The sequence below is a fragment of the Chaetodon auriga genome, chromosome 11, assembly GCF_051107435.1.
Source record: "Chaetodon auriga isolate fChaAug3 chromosome 11, fChaAug3.hap1, whole genome shotgun sequence".
NCBI classification, from domain to species: Eukaryota; Metazoa; Chordata; class Actinopteri; order Chaetodontiformes; family Chaetodontidae; genus Chaetodon; species Chaetodon auriga.
In genome coordinates, this window is record NC_135084.1 from 25,923,993 (window position 1) to 25,940,014 (window position 16,022).

Below are 16,022 nucleotides of genomic sequence, written 5' to 3' on the forward strand. Positions count from 1 at the left end.
TGATTGTCTGGAGCCATTGTTGCTGCAGGTCCCAGCAGACTATCTGAGGATATTAAACAATGGGCGTCGCAGCGCTTCATCAGGGCACCGAGCCTTCTGATGTACTCACTGACCTCTCGCACACATTCACAAACGCACACCAGAGGTCAGAGGTCGTTAGGTGCACTCGCTCCCGTCCTGTCCCCGCAGAGCTGGACGCACACTGTCCATAATCTTGCTAACTGTAGATCTCATGTGACACCTTTCTGGATTTCTTTGCTCTGACCCCTCATCAAGACCAGAATCCACCTAAAGACCCTGGTCCCCCTCTCGGCGCTCTGTTCGGTCAGAGTTAAAGTCGGTCTGTCGCTCCTGATCTGCGGACGCCTTTAAAACAGCCCCCGGCTGCAGCACCTGTGCAGACTCGCCTTTGTTTTGTTTCCCACTCTGACGCGGCGTCTGTTTCTCTCGTTGTGACGCACTTTGTGATGTCTGATAGAAAGGTGCGGCATAAATAAACGTCCCCTCGCAGCATCCACCTTCGGAGCTGCAGCTCAGTGCCGACTCGCATTCGACAAGACACAACAGTCTGTCTGCAGAGGGCAACGAGTTCATGCCATCAAGCCATGTGGAAAACACCGTTCAGCCAATCAGTGTTCCAGCCAGTCACTCCACTCCCGACGAGAGCTGGAATCTCATCAAACATCCCGAAAAACACTTGAAAGGCTTTTTGTGGGTCAGATGTATTTCATTTTCTGAAGAGTTTTTTTTTCTTTTCCTTTCTCAGCCAATAGCAGCGAGCGCCTGGCGGACATGTGATGGCGTGACATGGAGTGATGAAGGGATGAGTTAATATCTCATTATCATCACGGACACTTTGATCAGCGCACTGCGGCAGGAAGACTTCTTCTACTGTTTGCTGAAGCTCCTGTAATAAAGGATTATCCCATGAAAGCACCAGTAAAACCAGCAGCCTGTAAACCAGTGGCCTCTTTCTGTTCTTCCCATAAATGTCGTGAGACTTGAGGCAAACGCTTTACTTTTAATATTTAACCTTCCAACAGCAGCTGGTCTGAACTTTGGTTTAAACTCTTTCTCAAAGCTGGAAAAGCGTCATGGAGGCTGGTTTCTGTCGGCTTGTAGACGCACCAGCGTGACATGAAATCACAGGTAATCTCACGACATGATGAAACAGCTTCTTATCCTGTCAGAAAACACAGCTTCAGGTGTTTCATCCTTTCTCATCCACAAACTTGACCGTGCTTTAGTCCTGAACAGGAACAGAAAACAGTCGTCTGAGGTCTGAATGCATCAACTGAGTGAAGAAAAGAAACATTAAAATTAATAGAAACTTATGCCATAAACTAGCCAGGCTAATGCATTAGCTGATATGAGCTTATCATCGATATGACGCCATTGGCTGATGTGTGAAGTACAGAGGACTGACTGGATTGACTGTAAAACGTCTTGACTGCGAGATCGTTACCAAAAATGTGTCTTTCTGTTATGTGTTTGGGTTAAAAATGACATATTTTGGATTTTTCTGGACATCAACATCTGCCTCAAACATACAGAGGAAGAGCATCACTCAGTTAGTATGTGTCAGCCTCTTCTTCCTCTGTCCGTGTTTAAACATGCCGTCAGTGTGTGTCACAGGTAAGAAAGTAATCAGGCATATTTCCCAAAAAGTTTGAATTGTCCTTCAACATCTGGCTCACGTCTCCTTTGATACTCCTGTTTCTATCACTGCTGCCTGTAACGTCCTCATTTCTCCGGCAGGGATTAATAAAGTTATATCTTACCTTTTTTTAAAGGATATTTTAACTTATTTTGTTTTATTGTGTTAGAAGGGATCTTTACAGTTAGGATCTAAGGATAAGCTATTAATCTGTTTTTTTATTATTTGTGCTACGTGAAGTGTGTGCAGCCGAGCCTCACACAAACACACGAGAGCGCCGGCACACACCATTTCAACTGCAGCCAATTACAGATGTGTGACACACACACGCCTAGAACAACAGGGTCCTGTGATGATTAAAAAGGTCACTCTCTCTCTCTCTCTCACACACACACACACACACACACACACACACACACACACACACACACCTTTCCTTGAGCGACAAACTAACACATGAAGAAAAGCAAACAAGTCAGAGGTCAAACACACCACAACCCAAGTTTCTATCCCACCACACACTGACCACACACACCATCAAAACACAGAGACACACACACACACACACACACACACACACACACACACACAGTGAGGTCACCTCTGATGAGTAATGATGCTTCGCTTGCTGGAAGACGACAACACACCGTCCGGACTGTGATTGGAGGAATGTTGTCCACGCGCCGACGTCCATCACACGCGAAGCTGAAGCTGCTCAAATGAAAACATCACGTGAAGCGCTGCTCTGCTTCCCGTCGCGGCCACAAAATGATGTCAAAGCAGAGATAACATTCTTTGTTCTGCTCTGATTCATTGGCACATCTCGACGCTCAGTTTAGACGTGTCAGAATAGCAACCTGAGCCGCGGCGATGAGGGCTGCCAGCTATTTTCATCATCCTGCACTCATGCAAACATCGCCCGGCCGCGAGGCCCTAAAAGGATCTGAAGTCAACCTGCAGCCCGCCGGGCTGTTTGTGACCTCTTTGGGCTCATAATGCTGACTTTCCTTTTGTTACTGCAGCTCCTGTAAACCTCTGCTCTCCCACACTTCAGAGGGAGACACTGCACTTCTCACTCCACAGCTTCAGTCTGTCTGATGTGTTTCAGAAGTCCATCAGCTGATCATCTCTCACACGGTATCATTATTGCGTTAGCATTGGGACTGGGACTAAACTAGCTGACCATACAGACTGTAAAACAGTTCAAAGTAGCTCCACTTGGACCAACTACAACAGTAAAATGCTGCACACACACACGGAGGCATCAGCATTAACAGTCTCACCCTGTCAGTCAAATCAGCCAAAGGCGAATTTTACGTTACTATGAATTAATTTCCCCTGCGTGGGATCAATAAAGTTTTATCTTAGAGAGACAGACAGACAGACAGGTAGAAAATACCTGACATTCTGAGACCTCAGTGACAGAAATAACACTGTCGCTCTAAACCACTGAGAGTCACAAGGCCAGTTAGCACACACATGAGGTAAGAGGATGCGAGGCCACGAGGCCGCAAGCACGCACACACACACACACACACTCTGACTCACACTGAAAGTGTGGTGACACGCAGGTTTCAGGCTGAAGGTGACTGTGAGCTGCATTATTGTGTCGTAATGTTTCTTTGTTCAGTCAACAGACCGTCACAGTTACTCTTAGCAGCAGCCAATAGGAAGCTCTGATGGATTGGGAACCAGTCATCATTTGCATATAACCCAGTGACTCCACCAGTCTGGACTGGACTGGTCTGTCAGAGAAAACCATCAGAGCAGTAAGCATCATGGCTGATGGTCCTGGTTCAGTGTGTGTTTCTGTTCTTTACACACACACACACACACACACACACACACACACACACACACTTCTCATCCACAGCTGCTCGTGTTAAACACACTTGTCAGACTGTACATTATAAATCACTACGTTGTGGTTCTAAGGTGCAGCTGATGTTTCTGAATTCAACCACCGGAACCCAAACTGCGCCCGTCAATCAGCGTCGTCTGCGAGCCAACGACGCACCTGAAGCCCTTCAGTTAGCTGAGAGCAGAGCGACTTTCCTTTCCCTGGAAGGAGTCAGAGCAGCTGTCCTGCCGCTGTCATCGCTCACTCATTTTCACACCCTCCAGCTTTTTCAATCACTTCTCTGCGATTAACTTGTCAGTCAGAGCCTCCAAGACTGGAACCTGAGGGGCTTCAGGGCGACTCGAGCACACACGCTCACACGCAAACACCAACAGAGCATCAGATGGTGCTCGGCTCTCAGGTCCAGAACTTAAGAAAACACAGAGAATAAGGAGGCCGGGGCCGCCGCTCTCACACATCCAGCCTGTTCCTCTCTCTGCTGACAGTAATGAGACTGTTAATACAGTTTAGCCTGCAGCGCTGCACAAAGCTTCATCTGTTCTGATCTGCACGCAGACCTGAGGACGGAAACTGTTCCCTCTGGATTATCTGACACTGCATCACTTCTCAGCTGCTAATGTAAGAAAATTAGCTTCATGTGAAGGTGAACTGTGAGCTGACATGCACAAACAATAGAAAAGCAGTGTAAGTAATGATGTCAGCGGTGTTTGTTTGGAAGTGTGTTTGACAGCCGACATGAAGCGACAGAGAAATGTGTTTTAAAGGACTGTGACTCAACACGAGAGGACGAAAGCACGGCTTCATCTTCAGCTCCGAGTACGCTGACTGTGTGCAAGATACAACTTTATCGAGTTAATGTTTGATAACGTCCAGGAGCGTTATCTCCCCAGAATATCAACTGACAGCAGAAATGAGTCAGTGAGCATCAAAAATGTTAAAAAAATAAAGGTTCCCCAACACCACAAACCCTCATTTTTCCATTCCTGTTTCACATTTGGATCCTTCCTGTGTCTGCAGGTCGAAAATAAGACTGCCGCTCTTTACTGATTTTCTTTTGAATCTAAATCAGGAAACGTCTTTAACTTCTGAGCTGTTCTCCACACGGAAATACTTTCACACTCTCTGCACATCATGTCCATATCGCCTCTACAGCTGCTTGTATTTTCTATCTTTTTATTGTCTATTTGTTCTTTTTTTTCTGTCTCCTTTTTATTCTCGCTCTTGTAACAGGTCAATTTCTCTGGTGCGGAATCAATAAGTCTGACCTGCACCGAGCGGCCTGTATTTTTATTTATTTACCCAGCTAGCCTTTAGCTCAAAGGGGAAAAACACTCCTTCCAACATCTCCAAGAACTCCAGAGAGGTCAAATTTAACACTGAGGCCTTTTCTCAGAAGATCTGAGCAAATGTTATTGTTATGAAAAAAAAATCATTTTACGACAGAAAACGATGATTTTCAGAATTTTATTCATTTTTTTAATCGAAACAGAAACAATTAAAACGTGAAAAACCCTGAGAACGGCTGAACTACAGAAAATAACTGCAGCCTGAATCTAAAACAAAGTGATTTGATTGGACGGCCGCTGTTTTCTTCTTCTTCTGCTCCTTTATTTACATCACACTCGTGTTTGTGTATTTATGAATAAAAGATGCTACTGTCCACTAGAAAAGGTGGTCCATGGTCAGAAAAGGCCAAACAGGCCGCCCACACCCAAAACACACACTCACACACACACACACACACACACACACACACACAGCTAAGCAGACATATACAAACGCACACACACACATATACACACACCTTTCCTTGCTTACAGTGGGTCTTCCTGTAGTTGTGGCGCCTGGTCGAACACAAACACAGAGCAACAATACAGTACTGGCTAATCTGTGATCCTGAGGAACATGGAGTTCTGGAAACACAGCCAAACACACACACACACACACACACACACACACACACACAGAGCCAAACAAACAGCTATCCCAGACAGGGGCCCCGACTTCAGCTCAATCAGGGGAAGAACGATGCAGGAGATTGCTGATGATTCTGATAGTCCATGAAAGAGGCGCGCGCACGCACACACACAAGCAAACACACACACACACACACGCACGCACGCACACACGCACGCACACATTCTGGCACAAACAAACAAACCCGCCCACGCCACGCTGATGGTCGGGATAGACTCGCTGATTGAAAGAGGCACAGAGGAGCGAGAGAGAGAGAGACAGAGAGAGAGAGAGAGAGAGCGAGCGAGCACAGGTGGTGTGACGGAGGTCAGCTGACCAGACGGAGACTCTCCAGCAGAATACTAAACGAGCTGCACAGCTGAGAGTCAGACAAACTGAATTATCATTTCCTCACTTTGCTCAGAGGCATCAAAGCTTGCAGGTAGTTTGCTTTTATTTGTCCACAGTCTGTCTCTGAGACGTCTGCCTGAACAGACGACGGCACCAAAACAAAGACAATCAATACATATGCAGCTTCAATGTCAGCACAGGCCTTTGCATCACGACCCAAAAACAATATCAGAAGAATCTCATTATTCACATTAACAGATGCCAAAAAAATAGGCTCCAACATGTTGAATCAGGCTTATAAATATTAAATAAAATATTTAAATATCTATTCAACATATTTCTTATGAAGAGCTTCAACTTGTTAACTGGTTGATCTATTCAGAGCTGCCGAAGGTGGCCTGTTATTGACCTGTGTGAGCTCTCAGTGAGAGAATGAGTGTGTGAGAGCTGAAGAAGTGTTTTAAAATCACATGTGGGACAAAGGTGAGATGAGCATCAGTAACGTCACAACACGGACCTGAGAACAAACTCCTCCGAGGAAAAAGTAAGCTTTGCTTTGAGCCGCAGGAGGAATCCAGTCTGAGCATGCTCTGAGCTGGGAAAGCACAGTAAAAGTGTGTGTGTGCAGTGAAAGCGAGCTGAAGAGACGTGATGACAGAGCTGAAGGAGAAGCTGCCCGTCATCGCTGCTCACAGTTAGAGTACAGTAAGAGTAATCTGCAGAGGAGGATTACAGAGACTTAAAGAGAAAGGAATGCAGGTCTGGAACAGTTTTTCACTTCGTCACTGAAGCCTCTCACACAGGCCAGCTTTCACTCTGCAGAGGAGGGAAAAGCTGAAAACAAAGAGCCGAGCTGAGGCCGAAGGTCTGCTCTGATGGACTCTCTCCTCAGTGTTTGGACACTCTGACGGTAGAAATCAAGCTCTGAGGCAGTGTGGCCTTCAGAGGAGAAGCTGTGGAGGCCCAGGAGGAGAACGAACGTGCTGAAAGCTGCAGGTACTCCTGAAGGACTGTTCCTGACTTCACCTAGTTTAAACGTGAATGTGCATTATTGACCTTGGCAACAGCAGCTGGACAAAATAATTGCAACACTTTTGTTTTAAGATGGCACTGATGTGAGAGTGGGGGCGACTTCCAGCAGATCCAACCTCAGAAACACTGAACGTAAACTGGACTTCTGTTTGTCTCCACAGGGCTCAAAGATCAGCAGACAGAAACAAACATGGACGCTCAACGCACCACCCTGACCTCCACATCTGCTCCGTCTGCCACTGAATCATCGGACTGACTCTGATTTAATGCTCTGATAAGCCTCATTTTACAGGCTGAAACATGGCCAGCGGTCCCTCGTCCTGGTCAACACATCTGGAGCAGACACACAATCAACAGCTCCTCATCTTCAGATGACTACTTCTTCGTTATGTCTCATTCTTAAGTTTACATCTTATTTACTGTCTGCTGAACTCTCCCTCCCTCTCACGTTTCTCACTCGGGGACGTCCGCTCGCTAAATCAGCAGCTGATAATTGAACCATTCATGATTCGGCTGAAGGTCGGTAGAAGAGTTGATTGGACCCGCGGGAGCGAGACGTCGGAGACCTGGAGCTCAGCCAGGTGACGCTCAGCCGACGGTGGAAGCGGGCCATTTTGGTAGCAGAGGAAGAGGAAGAAGGGGAGCTGGCCGACAGGAAACAGGAAACGGCAAGGAGACAGAGTTCTGAAGGAGGGGAGAGAGGGGAGGCCCGGTCAAATGACCTCAAACATGGAGGGACGGGGGAGACGTGGGGGGGGGGGGGGGGGGGGGGGGGGGGTAAATATGAGAGAATGTGATTGGAGCAAAAAGACACTGAAGGAGGAAAACAAAGATGGAAAGGCTGAGGAGGAGGAGGAGGAGGAGGAGGAGGAGGAGGAGGAGGAGGAGGAGGAATGGGTGGTGAGAATGAATGAGATAAAAATAACAATGGAAAGATGCAGAGCCCCCCCCCCCCACTGTTTCCCCTCGCTGGGCAGGGGCCAAAGGGACTTCATGCAGGGGCCCCTGAACTGCGCGGGGCCTCAGGTTGACCACCGGCGGGACGTACACAGACTCTACAGATGCTTTCATTCTTGTCTGTTTGCTCCTTTTTATTGTTGCTGCTGTAACAGGTGAATTTTCCCGGCTGCGATCAATAAACTCTTATCTTATCTGGACATTTTTCTTGTGTCTTACTGACAAACTTCTTTTGCTTCCTCATTACTCGAGATCATTTTCTTACATGTGATGTCACCACTTTGCAGATCTGACTCTTAAGATTTATTATCTAAATGTTTTTCTCATTTAACTGAAATCCAAAAACAACAACGTGTCTGAATATTTCTGTTATTGTGCTCACGATGGGAAAAATGTATCTGCTTATTTCTAATTATTAGATAAAGTTGGTTAATAAATATAAAGAACACAAAGATTTTAAAGTAACAGTTTTTAAGCCAATCAGGAACTCGTTTACTTCTCTCATTTTTTGAAAAATTCCTCTAATTTTTGAGCATTTTCTGAGCTGTAAATGTTGAAATAACAACATTTTAAAGAGGCAAATATGTAGGTAATTAAACTAATAACTAACTAAAAGTACTTAACGCTGTCGGTGGTAATCAGCATCGTCTTGCAGCAGGAAAAACGTATTTTTGGAAGCATAAGGGCATAAAATCGAGTTAAAACTTTTCCAAGAAATTGTGGGAATTTTCAGTGAAAAGCAGAAGAATCTGAAAGAATAAGGCCGACGCATCGAGCAGGCGGCGGCACGCGGCGGCGGACTGAAGTCCGACGGGAAAATCCCTCAAACAATCGTCTAACTCTGACTTTGTTCACCTTTAAACTCTCCATCACTCCTCCGTTCTGCCCTCTGAGCTCTGTCTGCTCTCACAGCGATGTGTTAAATATCTGCTCACAGACTCAAAGCTGGGAAACACAGAATCTGCATCACGTCTCATGTCTGCAGTCAATCTTCCACTCGCTCAACGCTCTTTAATCTCTGCTTTGTTCACTTTCTATTGTCTCTGTGTGTTTCATTCCTTTGCACTCAGGAAAACTCTGAATACGAGCTTTAAAGTCCAAACACAAACAGCCGAGCACAAAGACGGATTCTTAAGCTCATTCAAGGCTGACAAACACGCTCGAGTGGCTTTTAGTGCTGCTGATATAAAGCTGCTGTTTGTCTGAGAGTCGACTTCAGGGCACAAGAAGAGCTCATTGATCACAGTGTGGACGCGCTCACATTTCCGAGCTCACTCTGAGTCCGTTTGTTTTGTCAAAGTAATATTCTGTCCTGATATCCTACACAAAGGTCGGCTCAGCTCTGGGAGCGATTACAGGCAGCAGCGAGCTGATTCTTGTAAGTGATCAAACCAAAAGTAAAACATCAGTGTTGTCCAGGGCTCACTTCCCAGCTCCGTCATGCTTTCCCAAAATCATCCTGGACGATGGTTTTGGGGAAGTCCGTGTCAGTAAGAGCCAATAAACAAGCTGATGAGTCACAAACTCGGCATGAGATGCAGCAGTCGTGAACCTTCTTCCATGACAGCTCACTGAAGCTTTTCATCCTTCTTGTTCAGACTCCGTCAGTTTAAGGAAACAAGTGTGTCAGTTTAGAAAAAAAAAAGTTTGGGCCTCAGCTCTGCAGCTTTCAGGCCGACAGTGTGTCCTACAGGTCATGTTTCTATAGATTTACTCACGCTATGAACGAGCTACGGCGGGTTAGTTTGTTGGCTGGTGATGCTCTTTGGAGTGAGCGAAGCGCTTTGTTCTCCTGCCTCATGCAGGTCTTGGGTGGAGGTGCGGGTGGATGTAAGAATACTAAACACAGTACTTCAAAGGTTCAGGCAAAAAAAATAAAACCACGAGAGCTGCGAGCGACCATGAAGAGCGAAGCTACTGAAAAACACGGTCAGAGAGCAGTTTGCTGAGACGCTCTGGATAAAAGGATAAATATGTGACAGCGACAGGCAGGATGAACACAGCCTGAATATTGAACAACAGGACGATGCCTGAACCCGAAAGACTCACAATGACGAGTGTTTTAACGCTTAATCAACGGGTCAAAAGGCAGGAAATGATGCTATTTAGATAATCAGTTAAAAGTCATGACGTGACTTTGATGCTTCTCTCAGTTTGATACAGCTCGTTTTAATATTTCTGAACCGACAGACTGTCGCGTCACTGTTGGTCAATAAATCTACGCCTGATCAATAAATGAATCGATAATTGTTGCTTGCTGCCCTAAAAACAGGCTTGAAACCTGAACTCACAGCAGTCATTTAGCAATCAGCTGTGATCAGAGAACAAGTCCGCCGTGTCTGTTTCAGTGCGAACGCTCACAGCTGGGCTGAAGCTGATGGACTGAACTGCTTCCCATCGGAAAACAAAAACAACCTTTTTCTGCCTGCGAGCGGCACTAAATCCGCTCTGAGACATTTGCGCTCGTCTCTCTGCGTCCCTCCTTGCATTCCTCTGGCTTTCAGAGGGCAGGTCGAGCGGCCGCTCTCAGTGGCGTGATGTTTGGGTAGTGTTGGGAGGCCGAGGGGTTAGCACACAAAAGAGGCCTGACGGCGGCGTGCCAGCGAGGCCCGAGCTCGCCGCTGAGCGGACCGACTTCTCCTCGTCTGCCTCCGCGACCTCGTTTATTTGTGTTAGTGTGTTTCACCTCCGCGTCCAGCTGATTATCGCTCTGACGACTTGAACAGCTTTCTGTCCTCCCCTTCGCGGCTCCGGCTTGTTCTTGGCAGCCTGCTCTCCTCCCTCTCCCTCCTCTCTCATCTCCTCTCATGAGTTAGCACAAAAGAGCGAGGCACAAAGATCCAGTCCAGAAGCAGGAGCAGCAGACAGACGAATAAAACAAGAGGACATTTTAAACCAAAAGGCCAAACAAGTGGCTCATTTTCGGAGTGTAACAGTGTGTATCACGTCTTCTCAGATGGAAGGCCAAAGCGATGCCACTGCACATTCTACTTTCTGCAACTTCTTTGCAAAATAAAACCAAGTCGAGTGTGAAAGTTCACTCTTGACCTTGAACAGTTTGGCAAAATAATCTTGTCAAACAGGAAAAAATGTTCCAGTTTCAGCAAAGCCTCCACCCACTTAATCAGATAGGGAGGTCTGCATGGGTAGACCTGAACCCAGAGATCTGAGATCCGACCCGGGACTGGCACATGTTCCAATCCACAGCATTGTAACATTAGGATGAGAAAATAAGCCACACGAGCCACAATGGTTGTGGCAGCAAATTAGCAATGCTAACATTAGCGAGCGTGGCAACGAACCAGCGATCGTTAGAGCAAACAAAGTTCTATTTAATATGCAATAAAACTGTGACTGTCACCGTGACAGGAAGTGGACTTTAAAGATGAACTGCCGAGTGGATCGGCCATGTTGTTCCTCTCAGCAGGGCACGAGTCCTTCAAGCTGCAGTATTTTTACTTTGTATTGTGAGAAACGCTGCCAGAATATGCTGTTACACACTCCTCACACACACTATGAAAACAGCGACAGGTCTTAGAAAGAGACAGAAAATAGACCCATTTGGATCAATCTCTCCACAGTCGTGTAATGTATATCTGCCTGGCAGCCGCGCTGGACTCTGACCTTTGGATGTGTTTCCAGAGGAATCACATGTTGAAAGATGTGTGGGGCCCTCGCCTTTTTGCTGCTATCAGTCAGCCGCCATGTAAAAATAAAGGCATTTAATGTAGCAGCGGTGGAAGAGGAACCCCGCTGATGTGTCACCTCAATCAGAGGTAACGGCTGACTGAAGCTGTGACAGACTGAGTGTTTACCGCGCTCAGCCAGCAGGCGGCGCTTCCAGCATCCGATACCACGGATGTGACCCGGTTTGCCTGTTTCTCCAAAGTTCATCCAGTCTGCGCCGACCACCACCTCACCTCCTCAAGCTCTCTGCTTTCTTTCTTAGCCTTTGTTTCAACTTCCAAACAATAAGGCGACTCTGGAGACCTGCAACTGACCACTGATGCGCTGTCAACAAAGAGCAGCCAAGTCAAACATTATCACAAGCAAATCACATTAAAAGTTTAATATGAGTGTTAGAAATCATTGGCCAATTCTGCTTTTCTAAAAGGCAACTCCCATAATACACTTGCTTGGTCGCCACTGCCTGTGACAGGAGCATGTTTGGATATTTGGGAACTGCTGGTTGCTATAACAAACGGTTTGTGCAGCGCCTTTAAGGCGTGGCAGCTAAAACCAGCGCGTTCAGCTTCAGCCGAGATCGTGATGGTGGAAATATGGGAACATGGAAATGAGACCCAGACCATGACGCTGCCGTCCACAGCCCACATGGTGAAGTGTTTCTAATATTTTGTCCACCTTACTTGACACATGCTGCAAAATTCTGGCAGAAATATTTATCTTTACACCTTTTCTTACTGCTGTTCTCATTATTTTATCTTCAAATCCGCATGTTTTTACGTAAAGCTGCAACGATTAGTCAGTTGAGCGGGTATGGCTAACGCCTGGTTTTCTTCTGTTACAGCAAACTGTGCATTTTTGACTCTTGGTTAGACGCTGCAAAGAATTTAAAGACGTCATCTGAGGCTCTGGAAAGCTCTGATTGGTCCTCTTCACTTTGTTTAGTTGATCTGTTTTAAAGCAGGAAATCATGACACACAATAATTCTGCCTGTGGTACATGACTGCGTTAATCTCATGGAGATTTAACATCAGCTGGAAACTCCAGCTGGAATCATTAACCTGAGTTAATGATGAGTCAATCATCATGAAATTATGGCGCAACAGTTTGATAATCAACCTCAATTCATTAATTGTAAAATCAGCTGTTTTTTTTAGCTCCAGAGTCTGAAATGTGAGGATTTTTCTGGTTTTCTTCGTCTTTTCTGATAATAAACTGGAAATATTTGAATTTTACTGAATAAAACAAACAACGTTGATTTGGGTCATTGAAAAGTTTCCACAGTTTTCTGTCATTTTCTCACTCGATCGATGAAAATGAAAGTTCATTCCAGCCCTGCTGCAAACATACTTACAATTACACACAGCTATTAAATAATAATCCTCCTGCACAGAAAATAAGGGACAAACAACACAAGCGCTCGTCTGGTTCTGACATTTTGTTCTTGTTTTCTGTGCACGCTTTCTGGACTTCTGGTGTTTTATCTCTGTGACATTTCTGCTGAGACAGGAGCTGCATTTTGACAGTAAGTGGACAATCAAGACAGTCCAGCGAGTTTGTCCTCTCATCAACTCCAGTTATATTAATAAAACTAATGTGCAGCTGTTGTGAATTCTGACTTCCAGGCAGCAGCGACAATGAGCTACTGTGTGACACACACACACACACACACACACACACACACACACACACACACACACACACAGAGGAGAACACACACTTCAATGAGATAACAACGAGTGAACTCTCACACACTTACACACACTCTTCCTCTGCAGCCTGTCAGAGACACACTTGCTCGTCTCCTTCCCTAAAATGGCCGATAGCTCCGTGTGGAAGCGCCCAGGCGTCGGCGAGCCGCAGGAAACGCTCCTGGACTTGTCTCGCTCTCTGTCTCTTAATGTCATTTTCTCTTTTTCTGTTGCTTTCATGCCTGATGACAGAGTGCCCAGTGTCTCTGTCCTCTGTCTTAATGCCTGATCCGCTCTCATCTGATCTGATACTGACTGTTAGATGAGAAATGAAGAGAAAAGAGTCACAAGGGTGGACAAGACAGACAAGGAGGTGTCCGGCAAACCCAACTCGAAGACATGTCTCAGATTAGGCCTTCATCCAATGTTTACTGTCATCAGTGCTTAATCTGCTGATTATCCCCACACTTCATCAATAAAGATTTACTCTACAAAATGAAAATGTTCATCGTTATTTCCCAGAGTCCAAAGCGACGTCTTCAAATCTTGTCCAACCAATCAGTCCAAAACTCAAAGACTTTCATTTACTTTTTCATAAAGGCAGCAAATTCTTACATTTATGAAGCTGGAACCAGCAAATGTTCGAGATTTTTGCTTGAAAAATGACTGAAATCTAATATATTTATTATTTATCAACAGTCTTTTGGTGAATTGTTGCAGCTTTATCTCAAGTCAAGCACGTTTCTGTGATGTGACTGGAAAGAAACAACAAAATGAAGGACTTTCCTCAGGTAAGATGTTAATTCTCCCTCCCTGACAGGCCTGATTAAGGAGCTGTTATGGTGACACACGAGCTGGGACAAGCTAGAACCAGTTAAAGCATTATTACGCAAGATCAGGCCCATGACCTCAACACCAGTGGTGAAAAATTAGCAACCAGAAAGCAGGGTGGCACTTTCAGGAAGAGGCCGGTGGCACAATGAAGACGTCCCTGGGGAGACACGTACCTCGAAATACATCTGAAAACATAAATCATGCCAGAGTCTAAACGATTAAGCGGTTCACATTTCCCCTGTGTGTCACACTGCAGAACACCTGAATGTGAATCAGTGGGTGACATTTCAGAGCCGGCAGGCGACTGAGCACACCACCGTTTCATGGACGCTGCCACCAAATATGCTGCAGCAGTTGTTGGGCTCCAGCAGAACTCAAGCGGCATTTGAGCAGCTTTAATCTCTTCAACAGGAACGCAGACTCACTGTGACTACAAGCCACCTGCAGTTCTAGAAGCGTCCTGAGCCAGCAGTCTGATATCTGAGGTAATGACTGCAGATTGCCCCACATAGATACATGAAAGGAGGTCAGAGGTCAACAGCTTAATTGAGTAATAATTAAAGCTGAAATGCAGGGCTGCTGCTGCTTTTGTGCCTTTCTGCTGAGCATCCTCTGCAGAAGCTGAACGTCTCAGCTCGTCTGCAGCTCTCTGAAAGTTTGCAGGAAACTGAAGCGTCATGTTGAGAAACCACAGCTTCCATTAACAAAAAGATCACTGAAGTGGTGTCCTTTCTGGCCCAGAGACGCCACAAAACCAGCCACCTCGAACCAACAGAAGCCACTTTAGCACGGAAGAGACACCTGCGGAGCGGCGTCTGAAAGCTTCTTCACCCTCATATTAGTTGATAATTTCAATGTGACAGATCAGCTGTGGCTTCTATCATCCTCCACCTGTTCACATGTTAGTATAGTTTAATATTGAACAGACTGCATTGATTTTCACTGATAAGGAACAAGACCTTCAGCTTTTAAGGTTGCTCACATCCAACATTAAAAGTGACGACCTGCAGCAAAGCAAATCTCCCATCGACTCCAGACTAAATCAAATCAGCCACTTACCTTCCGTGAGCGGAGCCGCAGCCAGCGCGCGCATCAGCGCATTAAAAACACATTAACACTGACACAAAGCTTCCTCATGAAGCCACCGGCTGAGGTTTCAGAGCACACATCCAGGCCAAGTCACATGCAGCTCTGCAGCAACAGGTCTGCCTCTGTGCGCCCGCCAGCCGCTCTCTGCGCTGCACACACGCGCTCATCGGTCTGACTCACGCGGAGGGAGGCAGAGAAGAGAAGTCTTACCTCTTTTTCTCCTTATCGGCCGTCATGTTCTCTCTCTTGTGCGATAACGATGTTGTAATTCCCCGAAAGTCTAAGTTAAGTCCAACTTTAGAGTGAAAAGAAGCGGAACGCGGAGGTGTTACATGGAAGTGCGCCGGGAGCCCTCCGGCCGCTCATGTCACTGAACCTGCCGCTTAGTCCGCAGCACCGGGCTGGCTGAGACCGTCCAGGCTGGGGGGGCCGGGGCCGTACAGTCTCAGAACACTGCCGAGGATTGTACAGCCTGTCACCCGCAGAGAGCCCACACCGGCCGGCTGAACGCTGCTGCTGCTCACAGAAGCTCCGGAAGCTCCGCTGGCTCAAACTTTTCGTCGCTCGCTGATCTGAAAACTCTCGAAACTGTTCGGCGTCTGACCTGAAGCTCAGCTGGCACCGTGGAAGCCGCTGCCCCGCTCCCGGCGCGCTCATTGGCTGGCGGGGTCGGGAGCCGCCCCCTCGAGCAGCCCCGCCCTCCCTCGCGGGTCCTCTCTCCTACCTGTTCCTGTTGGCAACAGGTGCGACCTGTACCGGAAGTCAGCGCTGAGAAATAAATATGATCACTTATAAAAAAGTGAGTGAGGGTTCATGAGCTGTCTGCTTGTTTGTGACCCACAGATGAGTTTTAAAAGGCCCTCAAACATCACACGGACCCCGGAGGCCCCACATGTGTTTGCTATCTTTC

The 16,022-nt window shown here is 46.6% G+C and overlaps 1 protein-coding gene across 1 annotated transcript in view; it reads right to left on the reverse strand.

Annotated features, from left to right (window-relative positions):
• The window catches only part of epas1b (endothelial PAS domain protein 1b), a 43,586-nt gene extending 27,862 nt beyond the window's left edge, over positions 1 to 15,724 (reverse strand). The window contains exon 1 of the mRNA XM_076742483.1: positions 15,323 to 15,724. Within this exon, the coding sequence (XP_076598598.1) occupies positions 15,323 to 15,348 (26 nt within the window). The 5' untranslated portion in view covers positions 15,349 to 15,724. The remainder of the gene's footprint in view (positions 1 to 15,322) is intronic.
• Positions 15,725 to 16,022: the final 298 nt, after the last annotated feature.